The 22,500-nt window shown below is 38.1% G+C and overlaps 4 protein-coding genes across 7 annotated transcripts in view; 2 read left to right on the top strand and 2 right to left on the bottom strand.

The window, feature by feature from the left end:
* LOC146489177 (scavenger receptor cysteine-rich type 1 protein M130-like) overlaps nt 1-8,932 on the bottom strand; it is a 33,204-nt gene extending 24,272 nt beyond the window's left edge. The window contains exons 1-4 of one of the 2 annotated variants that reach the window (XM_085106711.1): nt 8,742-8,932; nt 5,510-5,842; nt 1,416-1,751; nt 29-370 (exon numbers count right to left, since the gene is read on the bottom strand). In XM_085106711.1, the coding sequence (XP_084962837.1) occupies nt 29-370; nt 1,416-1,751; nt 5,510-5,842; nt 8,742-8,847 (1,117 nt within the window). In that variant the 5' untranslated portion in view covers nt 8,848-8,932. The remainder of the gene's footprint in view (nt 1-28; nt 371-1,415; nt 1,752-5,509; nt 5,843-8,741) is intronic. The other variant, XM_085106715.1, reaches the window with a different exon arrangement.
* A 2,478-nt stretch (nt 8,933-11,410) lies between these two features.
* LOC146489176 (uncharacterized) lies at nt 11,411-14,667 on the top strand. The gene is made up of 2 exons (XM_085106997.1): nt 11,411-11,866; nt 14,417-14,667. The coding sequence occupies exons 1-2, from the start codon at nt 11,439-11,441 to the stop codon at nt 14,463-14,465; spliced, it is 477 nt and encodes a 158-aa protein (XP_084963123.1). The 5' UTR covers nt 11,411-11,438; the 3' UTR covers nt 14,466-14,667.
* Nucleotides 13,428-20,916, bottom strand: LOC146489175 (uncharacterized). 2 transcript variants are annotated; one of them, XM_085106894.1, is made up of 3 exons: nt 20,806-20,916; nt 17,252-20,713; nt 13,428-16,897 (listed from the first exon to the last, which is right to left on the bottom strand). In XM_085106894.1, exon 2 carries the CDS (start codon nt 20,622-20,624, stop codon nt 19,659-19,661), a length of 966 nt encoding a protein of 321 aa, XP_084963020.1. In that variant the 5' UTR covers nt 20,625-20,713; nt 20,806-20,916; the 3' UTR covers nt 13,428-16,897; nt 17,252-19,658. The 2 variants fall into 2 exon arrangements, with proteins under 2 accessions (XP_084963020.1, XP_084963026.1); XM_085106900.1 differs by having other exon boundaries at nt 13,428-16,745; nt 19,279-20,713.
* A 40-nt stretch (nt 20,917-20,956) lies between these two features.
* Nucleotides 20,957-22,500, top strand: part of LOC146489174 (uncharacterized) — a 6,051-nt gene continuing 4,507 nt past the window's right edge. For both annotated transcript variants that reach the window (XR_014864076.1, XM_085106929.1), the window contains exon 1: nt 20,957-21,185. Coding sequence is in view for 1 of the 2 variants with exons in the window: in XM_085106929.1 (XP_084963055.1) it covers nt 20,991-21,185 (195 nt within the window). In the remaining variant the exon portion in view is untranslated. The remainder of the gene's footprint in view (nt 21,186-22,500) is intronic.

Here is a 22,500-nt window from a genome sequence, read left to right as displayed (position 1 = left end):
GATTGCAAATAAGGCACCTTTAACTTACCATTCAATCCGGGTTCTTTGTTAGATTCACAAATCACTCCAGCATTGTGTGTATGATCACATACATGCTCTTGAGGATAACCCCGTGTGAACGTTAAATCACATTCAAAGATCGACGACTCGTTCCCAGTACATTCTGCCTCTTCAACCCAAATCGGCCAATCAGACTGTTTTTCAAATAATCCACCAATCGTAGTATAAAGAGCCCGCCTATACCCCAGTTCACGACAGACCACGTGACCTTGAGGTAGCCCCCAGCCCCAGTCACAGAAAGACCCCCAACGGCCATTACGGTGGATCTGTACGAAACCTGCATGCGCGAGAGGAGATCCCACTAGGCGAACTGAAAGAGAGAAGAATACTAGCAAACAAAGAGTGAACAAACAAGAAATAAAAACAATAGCACGTCTGTTTACATCTCTCTATAAAAATTTGAACAAATTAAACATTCCTTTATTAAAACGGTTGATAGTTTAGCATCGTGTGACATTTACTCGTCCCTTGTAATATTACTCGCCCCGTGGGATCACTTTATAACCCCTAATATCAAAGAACAATTCTCCTATCTTGTCCCCGTACTTTTGTTATAAAAGTACTGGGGAGAAGTTATTAAAATATCAAGAAAATTTACCTTGGGTGATCATATCCTTAAATCTCATAAGCTTGTGGTTGAATAAGCATTTATATTACAAGGACAAATTTGATGCTGATCACTGTTAGGGCTTAAAGGGTTAAAAATGTTTCCTTAAAGTCGTAGGAGGGACACAGCTGGCTTGAACTCATGTTCTGAGAGAGTGATTCATTACTCTTATATGCAGTCATTCCTACATGGAGAAAGCTTAATTTAACAGTTACTCGTGAAGTTATTTCTGCCGAAAAAGTAAAACTTCCCATGCACCATTTACAGTAAGTGACTTTGATGCCAGACGAATATAAGCATAGCTGATAAATAGGGAGACAGCCAGAGACTTTCTCTAGTCTTCACTTGCTCTCATGCCCAGCTAGGGAATGGCAATACAACAATTAGATGATAATCAAGGGAGGGACTCCTCTGTTCTCTGATGCTTTAGTGAAAGTGGGAGGGGGGGGGGGGGGTGCTAGGGCCTTACTTGAATTTTAAATAAGCGACGGTGGACTTTTTTCGGAGCAAACATTTTCTGCCACACGTTTTCGGGTAAAATATATTGACGGGGACATTTGAGGGTTTTATGCGGAAAACAATGGAGTTCAGGGTTTACTTTCCGGGTTGTTGAACTTTCTTGGATCCAGTTGAGGCTTAAGAGCACTTTTTTGGGGGAGGGGGGCATCTAAGACCCTCCCCCATTAGTACCTCCCCGCCCCACCCAGCACCCAACCCGGCGTAAGAATCTCTACAGCCTGCTCCTTACCGTACGGCTTGTTTAGTTTACATATGACTCCCGCACTTTCCCTTCTTCCGCACGCTGCTCTTGTACTCCTTATGTGTTGGCAGTGAAACAGTGACTTTTCAGTTCCCGTGCACCTAATATAGCTAATCAACGGCGGTACAGAACTCTCTCCGAAATACCATCCACAACATGTAATTCTTTTCACACCAGGAAACCCGAGCTCTCTACAGACTACTTGAGCCTCCTCAAACCCCCAGGAGTTGTCGCATATCATCCCCCATTGGTTGTTTATGAACACTTCTACGATTCCTGCCCCCTCCCTGTGGGGTGGACCAGTAAGTCTGATTTTTGGAATATCTGCGTGACAAAACGCGAACACAACATTAGTATTACTTAACAAATAATATAAAGACCGGAATGCATAAACATTTTACAACACAGTCGTACAATCAGCCTTAAATCTTTAGTTTGCTTCAATTATCAAGAGATGCTGATTAGATCCACCAGGACCGGGTGCCTGTAGATTGCATTGTCAGTTGGGCCATGCAGATATCTACGGAGTGATGAGTAACATAATTTGGTTCAAGCAGTTTGGCGAAAAGGTCATGAAGGGAGTCCATACTACGTTTAAGACTGAAAAGTAACAAAAACGTTAATTGATAATAATTCAATGATATCCACTTGCTACAACTTGGTACTGATATTCATGTGTTCTTACTAAAACTCATCCTTGCCATCAAGATTCCCAAAACAATTTCCTTCAAAACAATCAAGTCCACAAACGAGACACACTCATGCCTTCCGTCTAACCTATTATCATTAAGAATTTTCTTGCATTTTTCCAAAAACGAAATTTTATAATTCGCTTGACAACAAAAACGTCAACTCTGACTTCTTTTACGTGTCAGAATAAATAAAAAATTCTGTTTGGTGCCTACAAATAACGTATTACGCGTATAATTAAACCACAAATTCTCGCTTCAGATGATAGTTTAGAAAAACATCTCAGGCGACGCTTCACAAATTGAGAAAAAGAACCATTTTATGTTTTCACGTCAGCAAATCATAGAAATTGTTACCCATTCACTGCCAGCCCTTCTCCTGAACAAATAGGATGATATGGGACAAGAGGGAGCGGCTAGTTCTGCGTGGACTATGGTAATTGATGGTTCACGAAAATACCCCTCAATATCCTCCTGGATAGCAAGACCAGGATGTTTCCCAATCAGAATTGATGTTAGTTTATTTTGGACTACCTTCCAAAACTGCTTTGTCTCACAGTTATTTTTAACAAGCTGCTATTGCTTTCAAACCAATATTTGGGTTTATCGGGTCTTTATCAAATGAGTTAATGATAAGGTAATTTGGCTGCTACGAGCGTTATTAGCCCTCCTTCGTCAGAGCGAATCAAGGTATTGTGAGTTGTGTCTCTCAAGAAAATTAAGGCATGGGTCTCTAGTTATTTACTGGAAAAAACAAGGGGGTGGTCTATCTTCTGAAGATTTAACCAGAACATCGTGAGACTTCAGAAGCATAATATGCTTCTAAATGTCATCACATTGACATGCACGATGTATGTAAATTAGGTCACGTGACCTGTTTCGGCCGCAACATTCATGAAAACTTTCCAGCAAAGATGGCACCACTTTTTATTGTATTCTGGAGGCTGCCCGTAGTTTTAAAACTTTGCGAGTATTAGGCACTTCATTTCTGTGCCCGGGCCTTTTAAAAACGCCTTTAATTTTGAAAATTAACGGCTATTTTCACTAGTTCCCAGTCCCTTCAAAGTGAAATTATCCGTTTATTTTTAAAACTGAGAGAATTTTTAAAAAGGCCCGGATACAGAAATGAAGTGCCTTATAGCTGCAAAGTTATAAAACTATAGGCAGCCTCCTGGAGGCAATAAAAAGTGGTGCCATTTTTGCTCAAAAGTTTTCTGGAATGTTGCGGCTGTAACAGGTCACGTGACCTAATTTACATACGTCTTGTATGTCAATATGTTGACATTTGCATCCATATTATGCCGCTTAAGTCTTACGATGGTACGTCTAAATCTTCAGAAGATAGACCACCCCCTCGTTTTTTCGGTAAATAACTAGAGACCCATGCCCTAATTTTCTTGAGCTGGTTTATATAGTGAGCAATGGAGCTACGCTATTGGTGGGAACATGGTGAAAAACAAGAATAAATTAATGAGAATGATGTCTTCAGTCAGTGACACAGACTTACTCGGAAAAAAGGAAACCGAGTTTTTCTAACAGGAGTCGAACCTTTGACCTCCCGATTAATACTCTGATGCTCTACCACTGAGCTACAGGAGACTCCCGAGAACAAGGCTATCAAAAAGTAGGCCCTAGTGACAAACAACCTGCATACTGCTAGGATTTCGATTGTCGATGTAGGGTATATGCGCAATGGAATAGCTGTTAGTCGACTAAAAAGTGTTCGTGAATTGTTTCGTCTTTCTGTGTTGCCACAAAATAGAGAAATGCCAAAGACTGCCAGGTATGTGTGTGTGAGAATGGTTAGGCAGTTTAAAGTGCCGAGCGCCTTTTTCAGATATATCTATGTCATTTCTTTCAACGTCTCGAAGATGTTCGTGAAATCAGTCACCTAGTCTCTCGCCTAGTTCTTCCCGTCTCACCAATGTATAGGTTTTTACCTTTTTGCAGTAGATAACAGTAGCGAAGGTACATCCAAAACGACCGTTGATTTTAATAGATCGCTTGGGTTCCGAAATTTTATCTTCGTTGCAAATGCAAGGGGAATTTATGCATCGTACGCGCGCAAATTTAAAACCTGAATCCAATCTCTTTACGGTGTTAACAGTGACCAAATTACTTTATTAACTCGGTTGATAACACCAAATATTGATTTCCAATCCCGACGTGCACCAATGCAGCACCACAGTCTTTAGAAACTAACCGCCTTATCCTTTGCTATTGATTTCACTCTGATTTGTTAAAAACTGACGATGTTTTCTGTGGCCGCTTGTAGTAAACACATGTGATTTCCCTTTGTCTTGTAAAGCCTCGTAGTTTGTCTGTGTTGTGAAACTCTGGAGCACTGTATGCAAAATAGTTCTCCCTTGTAGTTTCACTACTCCTAGCTCCTTTAAATTTCTTTTGATGAATATTTATAAGTCCCTTTTAACTTCAGTTTACAATTACATACATGCATACATACATACATACATACATACATACATACATACATACATACATACATACATACATACATACATACATACATACATACATACATACATACATACATACATACATACATACATACATACATACATACATACATACATACGTTTATTGACCACTTCCCCAAAGGGGCTTTTCAGTGCCAATTACAAAGAAAAGGATAAAAATAAAAACATATACAAATTATTTAAAGTTACAATTGCAAATCATTAGGATATCATTCCTCCCTCTTAAATTTGTCTAAAAGCACCCCTCTAAGCTTATTCCTAAAACTATTGACATTTACAATGTAGACCTATACAGTCTGTACGTGGTCCATTGTTCGGAACTGTCCATGCCCCACCATTTTTAGAATTTTATGCAGCTTGTAGTTTTACCTTACCTCTTATATATTTCGTATTAGATTATTATTATTATTATTATTATTATTATTATTATTATTATTATTATTAGCATGGGTCTAAGTTTTCTGTTCGCTCATTTCCTTAAGGGCGTTTCCCCCCGTTACCCCGTCATGCCACATAGGTTTATACATTTTTATTCTTTTTAACTGTGTCGCCCAATAAAGTTGTTAAAGTTTTTGACCTGTAAACTTTTTATCATGTGACCCTTTAAATGATTTTTAATTTCTTTATTTGAATTTAATTACTTTTTAATTGCAGGCCCCACTGAATAACACCTCTGGTGACGTCAGCTTCCTGGTTCCTCAGGTGCTGTCCATTAAAATTCTAAACCCGTACTAAACGACCAATCATCATTGTTTACGTTGTTCTGTTACTTACAACAAATCTGTGCAACGATCAAACATGTTTTTCAAGCAACACTTTTCACTTAAGATATCATTTAGCCAGTTTATCCAGCAGACTATCGGATAAAAACGTTCAAGTAACTGGAGTATACTACCTCTAATATCCGTGTGATTTCCCGCTTCACAGATCACGCCAGCTTCTTTTCTCCGTTCGGTCCTACAGTCAGACATCTCTGTCGTCGTCTTGTATGAACACTCGCTCAATTTAGTCTCGTTGCCATAACAACTTAACCGCTCGACATTTATCCTTCCTTTCAAACCAAAAAACCTATGTTTTGTCACCATGGTAACACCGGGATAGCCCAACTCCCGGCAGACAACCAAACCGTCTTTCTCATCCCAGCCGTCCTCGCAAACCGTGCCCCAGGCCCCACGATGATAAACGGTCACTTGGCCAGCGTACGGAGCGAAACCATGTAAAAGATTAACTGTTAAAAGGAAATTATGAACATTACTTAGAATGTGAAGTGAAATTAAACAAAGTTAAAAAATAGGCCGTATTCTTTTGGGACAATTCTTACCATTCTCATTTCGGTTTAGAAATAACGGAATGCACAGAACATCACTTCCCAAAAGAACACAACTTCGCCTATCCTTATTAAAGGGAGGGGTTCACTTTTCAGCGCATGTGCATAAGTCTAAATCCTTTTTTCTCTTTCTTGTCAACTCTATGACCTTAAAAATCCCACTCACATGTACATCAGTATTCACATTCTATGATTAGTCCAAGCAAAATGACTAATAACCAAACTTCACAGAAAATGCTAGTGAATTGTACCCATATTGACCCATATTGTTGATATTGAATTTAGTGTCGACCCGAAGGATTTATTCCACGGTTTATGTATTTACAGTTATTTGCATGCGAAAAAACGCAATCATATGAAAAAAATTAACACCCGAGTTACCTATTCCCCTCCGAATGGTTCATAAACAACGAATTCAATTAAACAGGCTTGGGGCATAGCGAGCAAAAGCGAAAAAGTATTTTAATTCATGCACTTGCGCAGAACCGTGAACCCCTGCCTTTAACTCGTAAACCTTCCTCAAAGAACGCCATTTCTCATGGGCAGAGTATTCTGTTCGATATAAAAACAGAAGAGCTCCTAAAGAACAAAAATACTGTCTAGTCCGTGTATTCCTATTCTAAAATAGTCCCCCAAGATTACTCCCTTAGTAAATGGTTTACACCCGGGAGTCGGTCCCTTATCAGGGTATAGTAAGAACTGAAACTCACATGGAGTAATCACTTACATCATATCCGTAGTCAGGTAACCTTGGAAATTTTCCTGCGCCTCGTTAAAAACACAAATTTTTTTCCAGCTAATTTTGAGAGATGATAAAAAGTACCTAGTTTTGTTTTCCGAAATCCCCTGGAAAAGGCGACCAATTTGAGAAACATTATTTTATCGCATGAGCTTTCAGCCTTGTCAAGCAAGATAAATCAGCAGAGGAATGCCTCTGTTTTTGACCAATTGACAGTTTCATTACATGAGGTTCATTTGAGGTCGTATTTCAAGGTGAAAGGAGTACAGATACATCCTTTGTGCTGGACATCTGTCATTTTGGTCGACGGTATAGGAGGCGAAAAAAATTGATAGGTTTCCGCTGACAAAACACGAGGGATTTGCTGACGAGTTTGCCCCACATACCATCCACGGGTGGTTAAGAAGGCGTGAAAAGCTCACGTGAGTTGAAAAACCTTGGCAAATGGGAGGCCACGTGATATTAATAAATTACGTTAATTATTTTTGGTCTTTGGCTTAATGAGCAGCCATTTGGCGAGAGATAATTATTAAAGCTTTTCCTTGTGGATTTCAATAGAGCCTGGGAACAAGGAGTGTTCCAATCAGCAGCCGCTTCGTTTCTGGCGCCAAAGTGATGCTTGCAGAGACGCTTGGTCAAACCTGGATACTTTTTCAGAGCATCTTTTTTTTTTTTCTTGCTGTTGTAAGTTGTTTCTCAGTGAATAATTCCTCATAGTAAACGAGAGTTAAGCAGTACCTGGTACGGGTTATTTGCTTACCGATCGATACTGTGTGTTGTTATGTTCATATTGTACGTCCGCATATAAACTCCTTAAATGTCTCGTAATGTTTTCCGCAAAATACATAACAATGAGGCATTCAAGATCATTTGCCGTTGTGTTTGCAGTTTTGAGTTTCCATCAATCATCTAAGCTTTAGCCTAACAGGTGACATCCTAAAATTCTCGACTGTACATTTTTCTTTTACTTTCAGAGTTTGAATCAATGAAAGTTTCACGCTAACGTCACAGGATGAAATCAGCCTTGTGTGACCAATAAAATTAAAACGACCAAGCAATATTTTGTAAAATTATGATTTTGAAAAATTTTCTGTTTATTTGGTAAGTCGTTCACGATGAAAATGGAAACTAAAGGGTGTGCAGTTTCCTTACGGTATGAAATGAACAGTGCGTGCCGTAATTATGTTTTGTGTCAAGCCGTTTGTGCCCTCCCACCGAAGAAGCAAAAATTACAATAACAGAAAATCGCAATGCATCTATTGAGGGTTTGTGGTAATTTAAGGTAGTTACATTTGTCACTCTAGTGCGTGAATTAGAAAACGTTTCAAGGTGAAACTGTTTGCCACATTTGTAAAATTGTGCTATTCCACAAACTGCCACTCAGTTTAAGTCAGTGAAAATGTCCATAAAGATCACCGTATTTGTTTTTCATATCATGTTTGTCTCGCCTGAGTAAATTTTCCCAACATGAACATTTAAGTGATTCATTTCCATATTTTAATGACAGCAAAACGATGAAGGAGATCGTTGTTTTTAAAAGTTGAATGAAATCCGTATATCCTAGGCGATATCTTGGTAGCTAGGTCGCCATTTGCATTCGATATTCTTAATTTTCAGCTATTTATTCGCGGGCTTTTACTGTATTCTTGTTTTCGATAGATTTTGTTTTTCCAATGAAAAAATGTGAAGGTTGATATTGAAATAGATTTTTCGAAAATTCAAATGAAACTGAAATAGCAGTTCGAAGAATTCACTAGAAGTTCCGTCATTGATAAATTATTTGCCAGCTAGCTTGTCGATTTGTTCATATCAATCGTGTTCTAGTCACGAATTTTATTCATCATTAAAAACAGCGGCCGAATAACATTCTCTTGCATCGAACTTCGGTAGGCAAGCATATTTGAATGCGTCTGAAATGCTTGAACTGATCCACCGACATTTGCTCCGGATCATTTTAAAAGGTCTCGTATTTTTTGGGTCTTATTAGTGCACGTCCACTTGCAATTAGCGTTTTTGACCATGCAGTGTGACTATACAAATTTTGCATGCTGCAAAACATACCTTGAAATTCCCTGGCTGGTGCCGATTTATCAGGAGTAGTTCTCTTTTCTGCGGACGAAAGAGCGGATGAAAAAGCGAAAAACGCGGCGATATTAACTGCAAACATCTGCAGAGGCTTTTTTTTACGAAAGCACGAACAGCATATAAATATTCCGTAAGACACACTTCAGCAAACATGTGTCAAGTGAGTCAATCAAACTGAGCCTTAGGTGAGCAAAGGGACTGGAAACTAGCAAGGCAGACAGTAAGGCAATCACAGAAATCACGATGTGAGTGAGTTTGACTGAAGGTTAACCGCGGTTAGCTTTCCCTTTGAATGGAAAAACCGGTTGTTCTGGTAGGACAACAAATACAACAATCCTTCCCACTGGAAAATTTTTGGATAAAAAGGAAGAAAACTTCAGACCTATTCCTCTTTTCTCGTTTTTACCAGAATGACCTGAATATCACTGTACCTGATTTGCCACATCGCACGTACGTACCATACTCCTTGGTGAGATACGCGGTTTATTTCCCAAAATTGCCAGTGGAACTTAAAGAACCGTTCCATTTGATTCTCTGATGGGACAACTGTTTTATCCATACAACTGGAAAGCGCTCGAGAATTGTACTGTTCCATTTGGCGGAAAATTCTCACCGGTTTTTCCACATAGAATAGAATAGAATAGAATATTTATTGACGTGTCAATACCTTATAGCCTGGGGAAATCCTGTACTAATTTGGGGACATAAAATAAATAGATACTAAAACAAAGACAAATTGAAAATATTTAAAACTGTGTTTAATATGTAATAATTGAGTGATAATCACTAAAAATTGATATAAAAATGATAAGATTGCATAATCATGATGAGCAGAGGGAACAGCCCTTGCAGCCATCATCCGCCAGTAAACTTACTGACATCACATTTTCGAATCTTCATACGGAAAGCGTTCAAGGGACCATAGCTTTTAGTTTGAGAGCTCAAAGACTGATCACTCTAGATATCTTTTATTTATTGTTAAGAAGCTAAAGAGGAAAAAATGTTAATATGTACAAGGAAAAAAAAGTCTTTAACAAGAAAACTCTGCAAGCGCAATATTGTTCAACTGCACAGTTACCAGCTACAAAGACGTAGAAAGATAATGAAAGTAATGGCCTTGACAATGGTTTTTAATAGTAGGCGCACCATAACTGAGCTTGATTGGTGCATGTGTTTAAATAATTTTAGATACCAGCTGGTTGTGCGTATTGACAACAACATCTCACTTCACAATGTCCATTCGAGGCACCAAAGGAGAACTTGTAATCACAACTGTTAATAAGTTGTTTCCTGTATTTCGACACCATTTTATGGCCTTTTATAAAAGGAAAATTTGTGTAAGCTAACACCAGGAGATCTGCTCAAAAATTTAAACTGCATGCTGCAAATTAGGGGACGGAATCTTATTGGACGAATTTCCAATCTGGTGTTGGCTACCCGGCAAAAATGCTAGCAAGCCCGGCTTAGCAGTTGTCACTTCGTAAAACAAAGCGGGTGGATATTTTGGCGTTTGATCTATGAAAGAGTAAAACGACTTGGGAAGAGCGGAAACAACGTTTTAAGTATTTTGCATGAATGTTCTCACTGGGCCGCTTTTTAGCTTGTTTTTATCGTACTGGGTGAATTCAAATTGGCTGACTAGTATGTGAAAAGATTTCAAAAACTCAGTCCTTTTATATTTGAAATGGGAGTAGCGAACGCTTCAGTTTTAAAATACAAGAGAACCTTTACTTCAGTTGCTGTTCATAAAAGTTGAAAATAATAGAATTTTCTATATATTCCTTCAAAAACAGTGTAGGGTTTGTGGGAGTCCCATCTGAGTTTGATGAGCCAATTACTCACAAAAGCGGCATTTCCCCCAAACTCATCCATGGATCAGGAACCACGTCGCCGGACAAGGTGTAAGTAAACTCGACACTTCAGGTTCAAATTCCCCATCCTACCCAGGCAAATTTCAAATACCCCATCCTTTGGATTGCCTGTCTCGTGTCAAATGCTCTCCGTCCCGGGTACGGCCGGGGAGTAATGTGGGCGGGGGGGAGGGGGGTGTCAAAGGTTCGAATTGATTGGCGCATTACCTCTGTATTACAGTCTCCTAACCATCATCACCAATACGAGCACGCTAAGCCTTTACATACATACATGCTTTATTCAAGATGCAGGACTATATGTACAATTATTAAAAACGGGATCATTGTAAAATGCAATTCCAGAGATTTGATTGGCTTAGCAGCCATGGTTTATGAGCCATTATACCATGGCCGTTAAGTAGCGACCATTAAATTGTTTTCTGGTTGTTCTTGTAAAGGGAAATCAACAAGCTCAAGTTAGAGCCGCCCTGGTCCTCTTAGCCGCCGGAGGCTGGGCACGAGGACCACATGAGGCCCTGGGGATGAGAATGGATCAAGCAATATTTCTTGATATGAGATGATAGATAACCAACTCGGCGCTACTCACCTTGTTGCCTATCTACCATCTTATAACGAGAGAGCTGAAAACTTCAGTTTACTTTTAATCGGGGTGTTAATCGATAATCGGCTTTCGAAAAACCGGGCCCAGGCCCGCCGGTATCTCCTCACGCTGAAATTTCATCACTTCCGGTGGACGAAACGTTGCTTAGCAACAATAAATTGCAGCATTCTTTCAGGAAGCTCGACAGAAGAAGTTGCAGACATGGCTGCGGAGTCACTCGGAGGAATGCTTTATGGCTACAAGTCTAACGCTAAAATACGGCCAGAAAGGAACGATGTAGTGTGGGTGAACAAAAGACACGACCCACAGGATCTTAGAAGCAATGCGCCAGTACAAAGATCTAAATTCCTCTGCGATCCGCCAGTTGACGCCAAGGTTCCTGAGCATTGGAGACGAGAAACACAACCAGCTTTAAAGACCTTTTCGCGACATTTGGAAGAAGAAAAGTGGTATCCTTCCTCTCAAGCTACCCGATGTGAAGAGTGGTCCACGCTCAGGCAAATACTGCCGTCCAAAGGAATTCCGAGCAGAACTATTTGTCCGAGATGGGGAACAGGCATGGCGCTGACACCAGCATTACATCACAACAATCAAAAGCGTTTTCCGCATATCAACAGCCCTATGACCAGGTTAGTGCTAACTCCATAGCTAGATTTGCTTTCCTTTTATTTCTCCACCAGGACAGTGAAACTTGAACCTCAAATTAAATGGCTACATTGCCAAGGTAAACGACACAAATGAACAATGCTATTCGATCGCTTCCATATTCTAATACCTTTCCTCTGTTTAGGCTTTGTAATTGAAACTTCCCTGAAACTTGCAATAGCACATTAAAAAATCTTTGACTAATAAGAAAGTTTCCTGAAACTGGTCCCAATTGCATATTTTTTTGCGAAAAATATAGTAGCGGGCAGCCAACTGTTTGGACAACAACAAAGGAGCCCGCGTCCTATTTTCAAATTTTGTCTCCAGAAATTGAACTATTAAGCTTACTGCAATAAATTAAAACAAGAAGTTTTGAAAATGTAGGTACAGCAGGATTCATTCCTTCCGATTTCTTTTTGGAGGTTTCCAAGCTTTAACATACCCCATCCCAATGTGCTGTCAAGGTGGGAAATTTGATCTTTGCCCAAGAGGGGTAGGGTCCCAGGGGGGGTACTCGGGTATATTACTGACGGGGACGTACGAAGACCTTTCTTGGGTTTGAAATTCTCGGCTTGGGACTTTTTTGGGGTTTGAAATTTTATGGTGGACTTTTTTTGTCCTTAAGATTTTGGCGAGGACTTTTTTGGGGGTTGATGAAAATCGTGCCCTACCATTCTTGATTTTACGCAAAACGATTTCACTAACAAGTTTAAATCATGCAAATAAAATGACAAGACAAAGACAACTCTCATTAACTTATAGCGGTTTATTTGTTAACAATCAATCATCTTGTATCAGACTTTTTTGGGTTACGTTTTTGGCTGCTGGACTTTTTTTGGGTTTTCCTTAGTGTGACGGGACTTTTTTTGGGTTTCAAAATTTGGCCTCATTCGCACCTCCCCGTCACTAATATACCCGAGTACCCCCCCTAAGGGGAAGGGTTAGATTTATCTTTTGGTCTGGTTGTGTAATGTAGGTGTCTTGGTTTACCTCTATCCACAAAGCATGAACAGCTAGTAGGTAAATATTGTGTCCATGGAAGGGTACGTGAATTTGAACAGGCCAATTAATTTTCAAAAGTAAAAATACTTGGGGAAGGGATGTTGGAGTTTTGGTTGGCACATTACTTGAAAGTTTTGCAGGGAGGGAGGAAGAAGCACCTATTGAGAATTGAGGCTGAGTCATCTGAAACTAGGGGAGCTTTCCCTGTTTAAAAGGGAAATAGGGAGTGCCAGATACACCTGAATTTCCTGGGTAGAGCTACTCCACTTTTTCTGTTCATGTTTGTTGGAACTGAAATTCCATTTCCATTTTAATGGCTGTGAGCACCCTAAAATACATCTCACTCTCACAAATTTTTTTTGACCTACCAATGAGAATGCAAGTTTGTAAACGAAAACGAGGCTTTATGCCTCGATGAAAAAAGGCTTAATATTTGGTGATGGGAGAGTTGATTGTCTTATATTAGGCTTTCAAAAGTTGTTTGCAGACCACCCCAACATGTTTTTGCTACAAATCGTCCCAAATAAATGCAAAGACACAGAGTAATTGTAAAAAGTTTTTAATGATCCTTTCCCTTTCAGAATATCAAATTTTAACATTAAATAAATAAACAAATAAATAAATAAATAAATAAAATGTCTGGCAAATTGAATAAGTGCTTTAAACAGTTCAAGTAAAGTCAGTAAATCCTTCAAATTTATGAAAACTGTCACAAATCGCCTTCCAAAACCATAAAATTAAGCTGTGGGCCAAACAAACTACCACGTTCAATTTGCTACAAATAAACAAAAGGTAGCCCAAAGAAAGAAATATCGAGTAAAAATTGGAGTTTCTCTTTGCGCCTGGTTTTCACTAGCGACACAAGCACAGGTGCAAGCATCAGAGTGCTTATTTCACTGTGAAAATGACCTCAATGCAAGCATAAGCACAAGGATCAAAATTTTTCCTTTTCTTGTGCTTGGATAGCTTTCATTTTTACTTGACATAAAGCCCTTATGCCACTAGTAAAACCAGGCTTTACTTCGCAGCCACAGTACTGGCCAAAATTTTCCCCCAATGTGCTATCTGCCAGTACTCAACATATCCTTCAATCCTAGCATCCAGATAGATAATATTGTTGCGCTACTAACAAACAAGTCAGCAGTTACTGAAGGGCTGAAGTATAACCACCCCAAGTTCAGAATGTTTTTTTCAGGCGTCTCGTCTTTTACATGACCCACAATATTTATTCCCAAAACAGCACCACATTTTTTTCTCCCAAGCAAATGCCATATTTTTGGTGAAAAAAAACTTTTTGATTCCCTTCTGTGTCCTCATTCACAAAGTATGTCAAGTTCCTTTTCCAAAAAAATCCTTTTTGAAAATGACAACTGAAATGTGCTTAAAATAATAATTGTGGCAACGTTTTGGGAATGAATATTACTGTAGACCACATGCCAACAAGTGAGCAGAATGGCCTAAAATTTTGCTCTCTCATTCCTAGTTTGTTGAGTTAAATGAAGACCAAATTGTTCCTCTTTTCTGTCTTCAAGGTATGTTGATGACATGCACCTTACCAACAGATTGTTCAAGCTACATTGAGATGCAACTAATGCGACTTGTGTTAGTCACGACTTCATGCCAAGAACTCTAGAAAGTTGGGAGTGAACTACGGATAGTGTCCTTTCTATAGTTCTGTAATTTAATCATCACAAGGCTTACCATTTAAAATATTTTTCAACCCACTGTTTGTAACATACTTTTTCATCAAAAATAATAAAATTTGTAAATAGTGTTGCATAAAGCAGCTCCTTGTTATTCAAGAAAAATTAGTCATTTCTTTGCCCATTCTTATCCCCAGAGCTGAGATCCTTTTGGCCACCACTACACATCACTTGTGAACCATGAAGCTTGATAAAAAGATTGCAGCTCTGGGGCCAAAAACGTTAACCTTACCTGTAAGAATTGTATCATCTCCTTTCTACAACCATAGCAAAGAGAAAATAGTTTGAACTGTACTTCTTGCTAGTTATAAAATAACTTTAACTCTTTTTGATTTTTTTTTCTAGATACAAATAAAAAAAAACTTTTTGATTATAAATGAAGCAATCTTACAAGTCAATTTCCCCATTTGACTGCAATCTAGAAAAATAAAATGTTTGCAGAAGTTCCTCAATAAGAAACAGTTTACATGTAAAGTATGGAGGGTTATCCTTTCTCACCAAATGGTCCAAGGGTGCAAGAGGAAGTTTAAAGGGAAAATAAGTCTTTCACAATGGATATTTGACTATTGTGGTGGAGTGTTTTTGGCCACTGTTTGTTTAGGGAGTATTGATCAAATACAACGGTTTTTTTCACTATTTGTCTTGTTTAGACTGGCTTTAAATATTTCCAAAGACAGCCTGCCCAGGTCACGGCTTCTAATAAAACCCCTGCAAATTGCATGTATATGTTTCTTCTGTCATCACATCAACTTGCTCTTCACAGATGCAATAGTGTACAATTTGGGAGACAGGTTTTGAGAACAAAATGGAGAAAACAAAGCTGCTCCTTCTGGTGTTGCCAGCACCAATTTGGATTTGAGCTGTATTCATTCTAGGGATCACAGCAAGAATGTTAAATTTTCCCCTCTGCCATGCCTACTTTTACAGTCTGAACTATACTACCAGCAGTACTCAGGTTATCAGTAACCTGTGTGTTCATTCTCAGTTCAAAATTACAAATTTAATTGAGCACTGGGTGTGCCCATGCTTGTCTTACATTGGTTTCACAATAAATTTATTGTCATTGTGACCAGCACAAACATCATTGCAAAAAGGTAAAAAAAAAAGCTTCCTTTTTTGCACATGTGTCTTATGCTTGAGCGTGAGTGTGAACCAGGTGATAACAGATACCAGAAGCTAATAACAACAAAAAAGAAAACAAGTCTAATGGGTGCCCTTTGTAGGCATGTAATTCACCATGTTGGGATTCACAAGTTTTTAGTACACACTCGCTGTACTGAAACTCAAATCATAACACCAGAACTACGATTTTTTATTTCACAGCTATACTCCACCAATTTTTTGAGCCAAGACTGTGTAGTATCTTATCTATTCTCAGCTCTACAACATTATAAAAAATAATTGCTCAACTAATGAAACAATACTATACAACATTTTTACTTTAATATTACAAACAAAACCTTTAGTGATGTTAATAAATTTACAAATCAATATAATCACTTCATACAAATCAAATGCATTCTGTTTACCATTGAGAATCCTTAAAAGCAACATTGAAGCATAAAGAAGACATTTTCGCTGATTTTGTATAACATGACATTACCTCGAACATTTTTAATTTAATATAATACACCATTCACCAACCTGGAATTTACTACGACCACAGGGCAAATTTCAATATCAGCAAAAGTTATGACATCTGTTGTTTCACACATTCATCACAACTTCCCTACATCCTTTCACTTCAATAATGAACAGGGGCCTAATTTAATGACAGCTGAAGGATGGAATCTTAGAGTGACATTTCATATGAAAATCATTACTCTTCACCAAAGGTGTTCCTTTTAATGCAGGAGAGGATAGTTATAGCCAATTACTGGTCTTGGATTAATGAAATCAGTAAATGATACCAACAGTAAACTTTCACTAGGCAATGTTTACATTCCAGCACTTCTTTTTACCAGTATTCAAATTCTCTGCCACTTTAAGTGTGACATCTTTAGAGTTTAACCATAATTACCTGTGTTCCTCTCATATTCTATACTTACAAAGTTGTTGTGAGGGAACATTACTTACACTTAAACCAAACCCCAAAGACACTTGACTCCAGATGGTGCAAGGAGTGGCAAGCATCCACTACAGTGCATTCATTCCAGCACTAGTTAAAAGAGTTTTAAGACAAAAGTTAGATATTTAACATAGCTAATAGTTCACATCAAGTTGTACATGTGTAACTAAACATTTTGCAACAGAAACGGGGTTGATAAGGTAACTTAACCACTGTAAAGAGATTTCAATGCACTCGAATCTCTTACAGTCAACCCAGGTCACGCGTGAACGATATTTTTGAAATTTGAACGGAGTTTTGAAATTTACATGTCAGTTTTGAAATTCGCCAACGAGATTTCAGAGTTCCCGTATAAATTTCCCAAGCTTATTGACGGTATAAAGCTATGAATTTTTCTTTACCTTGCAAAACTGAATATTTCAAGAATAACAATTGTTTCCCAAGTATTTTGCATCTTTTTTTAAGTTAATGCGTCTTTTTCGGAACGATTTCCAGAGAAATGTCCAACATTCCATTCACACGTCGGACATTACAAGGAGAAATTCGAATGTTCATTTCATTCTTGGAAATACTGTTCACGCGTGACCTGGGTTGACTGTAATCATGGCCAAATTGCCTTGTCAACCCTGTTGATAAAACCAAACATTCCTTTCCACTCCCAATCTATGCAGGACCACTGTTTCTTTAGAAGCTAATCATCCCCTTATCAATTTTTTCAGTAGAGTTTGGCTTTTATTATTATTTTTAACTCCACATACAGCAAAAAATGTATTAAAGAGCTGAGACTGCTTCATACTTGGAACAAACAATAAACTATCAGTCAATCAATAAAATGAAACAGCACTTACTGAAAATCATTTGTTTTTTGAGCTAATCATTGGACGTAACTACCTCTTGTTAACCCATTAAGCACCAGCCGTTTCCAGAGGTTTTCCAAAAGTCAGCAAAATTGGCAAAGTGGTTATTTCCTACCCCATGTGCAGTAAAAAAACATAACTTACAGGGCAAAAAAAACAACACCCCTTTGGTCTAAGATAGTTAAAATTACTAATTATGGAATAAAATACCCTAGTTGCCAATTAAAAATTTTCCAAAAAACAAACTTGAGGGTAAAAATTTCCGAAATTTCGATGTAATTTGATCCGCGCGTCACGTGGGTGAAATTTGATCAGTCTCGAGAGCATGTGTTTGTTTACGCAAGATTACACAGTTGTCACGTTTTCTCAATAAAAATAGAAAGAAAAACACACAGAAAGCTTTTTTAAATTAAAAATTTATTCAGAAAAGTCTTTGTTTACGCCTTAGAAAGAAACGCGTATAATTATAAATGCGAGACGAGCGACGCGCAAGCTATTTGAAGGAAGAACAAGTCCAATTCGAAGCGAATTTATCGACCCGTGCGGGGCACGTTTTTCAAATATTTCGCAAAAACTGTTCAGAGTACAAAGAATCCATCAATTAGAGTAGTATTTCAGTACAAATTCACAATCAAACCTGTAATTTTTTGGCTGTTGAATGTCCAGAAGTGCTCTAAAATTTCGCGGAAAGTCCGTGGCTTGAACAATGATTTGAGCTGTCCGCTCGCTCGTCGCCTGGATAAAACAACAATTCGTACTCGAAGCGCAATTTCTTTGCCGTTATTTCTCGGATTTTCGCTGTCAAAACTGTTGAGTATTCCTTAGCAGTTCTTCTTTTGATTTACCATTTCGAAAAGGTGTGTTTTCTTTCGGAAAAAGCGAAAATCGGTGACTAAAAATTTAGCTGCGCGGCCCACGAGGCAACAAAAATTGAAATCGGACACCAATTCCTAAAGGCAAAAAGCTTTTTTGTCTGGGCCCCCCTAAGACCTAAAAATATATGCGCAGTAAGTGGATTCTGATTGGTCAGTCCTTTCTGAAGACAATGAGAACAATAGGGGACAAAAAATTCCCTTCTAGGGGAGGTAGGCTCAAATCGTGGAGTGCGCGCAAATGCGGCCAAAATCGCGGCCGGTTTTGGCCGGCACGGTGCGTAATGGGTTAAGGTATACATCTTTCATATAGAGGTTTCTAATAACATGCAAACTTTCAAGTTCAAAACCCAGCGAACATACGATGACAAGATGGACCATACCTGGATCCACCCCTTCGCAACCCCCAACAAAAAAATATTGACTCCAATCAACAATTCCTGACTAGGAATTTTTTTTGGTGGGGGGGGAATCACAAAATAGGACCTATGGCCAAGTGTTGTAATTTAGAGTTTGCATGTTATTGAAAGGCCCAGTACCTTGATTAATTAAAAGAAAAAACAGGGTTCCTTTTATCATGAAAATTAAAAACTGTGGTAAATGCAGGATAATTGGAAGGGTACTCTTGAAAGAAGTACTACCATTTAGGTAAAAGCTTATTTTAAAAAGCCAAGTTTTTCAAGAGGCTGTCGCTGCCTAGTTACTCTTCTTACCATAATTGTCTCTGCCTCTGTTTTACCATACTTACATCTCAAACAGGACACAGCTTCCCTACAATTTTATTTAGTTGTTTATAAACATGATCCGTTTAAAGAATATTCCCACAAATGCCTCATTAAAATCAAACAGATTTCTTAACACTTAATTGATAGAATTAGTTATAACAATACTAACCGAGCAATGACTATACATCAACAGTCCATGAACATTGGCCAAAACCTGCAAATGAAATAGAACTGAAGGACATTGCTCCCTTTGTTAGTAGTGATATGCTAACTGTAAGACAGGAATGTTCTTTTATGCTACCATAATTTTACAAATACAGCTCACTGACTAACTAGTAACTTGTTGCATATAGCACCTGCAATCCACTTGTTGTAGTTCTTTCATCCAAGGTCATCATCCATTTTCGCAGTGGTTCTAAAAACCACACCATTGAGCATTGTGATTTCTACATGCTGGTAATTTTATAGCTGTAATAAACTGATATGTGTAACCTAAACTACAGTCATATCACTGATGACATTAGAAGTCCCCTTGACCTTTGATTTAACTTAGGTAAGAATGCTGTTTGCCTTCTTGCTGCACTCTGCACAAAACTCAAGTGATACTTTACCACTCTGGACATGAACGCAAACCCCAGCATTATTGCCTGTTTCAACAACATTCTTGTCCACTTTCCTCTTCTTGTTGTTGTCCTGGCCCATATTTTCTCCCTCCTTACCAGCAGGGTCAAATTTTCTCTTGTTATTCTTACTGCTGTTACTCTCACTGTCATGCAAAACACTGCAGCTGATTGAAATCCCTGGTGAGTTGGCTACGCTTCTTAAAATTGTCGCTAATTCGCTTTGATTTGTTATCACTCCTTTCAAGTAGCTAATTTCGTCTTTCAGGCTTTCAATTTTTTCACTTAGTTGCAATGTAACCTGCTGTAAGCCTGCCTTGTCTCTCTTTAGTTCTGCTATGGTGTCCTGAAGTTCCTGGACGTACTTCTTCTTCCTTTGTCGCTGTTCTTTTGCTTTTTCTGCCTGACTCTTTGCAGTTGGCAGAGACTTTTGAGGTTCTTTCTTTGTTGAATTACAAGCACTGTTCACAGCTACTTTTGTACCAGCTGTATTAGTTGATTTGACACCAGATTGAACTGAATCAGAAACTTTGAAAATGTTTTTAACTGGAGGGTTTTTAGCCTGCTTCTTATTGTCAACAACCACGTTTTTCTCGGTTGGTTCTTTCTTATCAGCTATTCCTCTTGCAGGACTCAACTTTTTCTTTTCCAGTTTCTTCTTGTTAGAAGACTTCTCTTTCTCGTAATTCGGTTTCACGGCATCGAACATCCCTGTGTCCAAATCCTCCGGGCCCAAAGCCCATCCAAGTTCAAACATTTCGTCATTGTAATCACCGAAACTGTCTCCTCCAACACTCAACTCCTCTCCAGATTCCCAAGGTTCTTCTTCCTCGCCACTGAATTTCAGAAGATAATTCGTCAAAGGCAGGTCGTCTTCGTCCACCTCACTGCACATCTCATCGGTCCAAGAAACGTCTGTGAAGCTCGAGAAGTCTTCTAAGCCGAGAAGGTCAGAGTCTTCGACGTTCAAGAACGTTTCGATTCCTGTATTTTGTAGAAGCGCATTAGACATTGTCGCTATTGTGCTAGTAAAAAACGGTTATTAACGTTTGTAAAAGCGCACAAACAGAACTTACGTCTTGGATAAACCTTGTAATGAAACGAAAATAACCTTAGCTTTTACTCTAAGGATGACCAAGATGGCCGTCGAAACGTTTTGGTTCGTTTTCTTTTCTTCTCTGATTGGCTGAAGACTGACACGTGGTAGTTTCCTCTCCAGATCCCTCGATTTTTTTGTACACGGTCAGGTGAACAGAGGCAAATGGCGGTTCTAACGTGGGGATTTCATGTGTGCCTATTTTTATTGATTTCTCCACTAAACGGGCAGTTGCCAAAGAAAGAAAAATACTATGCTATAAAGGAGGATCTTCCTTATATCAGGTGTGAAACTTGTCAAAAGGCGGTGAAATATCTGTACGGAAAAACACAAGAGATGCGAGGTGGTGTTTCAAAAAGGGTGAGTCAAAAACTCTTTAAAAGGTGCTGTCCGAGAAAGCTTATTAAATTTATACAGGGTAAATTTATATCGTCTTACTTTCAGACTTGAATACTTTCAAACTTCGATTCTGTACGAAGTTTTAATGCAAGGAAAATTGAACTCATACCCGTGCGCTACCGTTAAATGTTAATGATTTGTGCATTGAGCTTAATTTATTAAACTTATCCAGTTAAAGGCTAAGCTCTTTAGGTTTTTCTGATATAACTTTATAGGTGCCAATACCATTAGACAGACAGTTATTTTAACAACACTTAGTAAATTTTCTTTATTCACGAGAGTTTGTTTTCGGCTCTCAGAATAAAACCATTCGTTCAATTTTTGCAGCTGTTGCAGCTAAATATAAAAAATAAAATAGACTTTTGAACCCAAGGGAAGAGAACATTTTACTTTTTTTCAAGTGAAATATAACATAGACTGCGTTTTGATAACAAGAAGTAAGACTTGCATGGTTGGGTTTGAAACTTTTTTCAAAACTTTCCCTCTTAGTATCCGTAGCTGTTATGCTTGCATGAACAGGTACAATGATTGCTCAGTAGGGAGTGGGTGAAGTTTTCAATAATTAATGTGTTGGGGCTTGGCAAAAAAAGCTGAGCCATAGCGGTACTGAGTAATATATCAGTCTTGTAATGAATTATTTATCCTTTGGTATACTTAATTTTGTTATTGTTATTCTTTAAGTACTTTAACCATGTCTTGTGGTGATCTTTGAACTTGATTATCTCCATATCAAGCTACAAACATTACTCAGGATTTCAAGTTTAACTTCATTGTCTAATATCTTTTATGTCTGCCAATAAAACCGTGTTACATAAGTATCTAGAATTATATTAGTTAAACGAAGTCTTATCTCTTAATTATCTGTTTTCAGCAATATTTTTTGTCACAATCTTATGTTATTTTGATAGCCTTGATTACTTTAGTTTAAATCCATCTGTAGAAAGAAAATAATGCAGACTTTATCAATTGCTTTTGCCTTATTGTTTTGTTTTCAGTTTTGTACTTTAATTAAGTTTTCTTGTTAAAATGATGGCAAATATGTTTTCCTATTGAAAAAAAATCAAAGTGATATTTTCAGACATTAGATATAAAATATTCATTGCTCTGATGTAAGATGTAATGCTTAGAGCATGGAAAATGATTTACATAAATTTTATGTGGAAGAAAAAATGGAATGAAATCTTATCTATTGAATAATTTTATCATAAATTTGTATTTAAAAAACCTATCTATTTAGGGATACCATAGCTAGCTTGTTTCAAAATATATGTTACAG

This window comes from Pavona decussata, unplaced genomic scaffold (genome assembly GCF_977016875.1).
Source record: "Pavona decussata unplaced genomic scaffold, jaPavDecu1.1 SCAFFOLD_6, whole genome shotgun sequence".
NCBI lineage: Eukaryota > Metazoa > Cnidaria > Anthozoa > Scleractinia > Agariciidae > Pavona > Pavona decussata.
Note: the sequence above shows the minus strand (reverse complement) of the source record. Positions and strands in the feature narration are given on the sequence as shown.

Excerpts from the sequence above, each read along its gene's own strand:
- LOC146489176 (XM_085106997.1), top strand. The coding sequence starts at position 11,439 with ATGGCTGCGGAGTCACTCGGAGGAATGCTTTATGGCTACAAGTCTAAC. Across the intron at positions 11,867-14,416 it reads ATCAACAGCCCTATGACCAG|GTATGTTGATGACATGCACC; the intron begins GTTAGTGCTAAC and ends TCTGTCTTCAAG.
- LOC146489175 (XM_085106894.1), bottom strand. The coding sequence starts at position 20,624 with ATGTGCAGTGAGGTGGACGAAGACGACCTGCCTTTGACGAATTATCTT.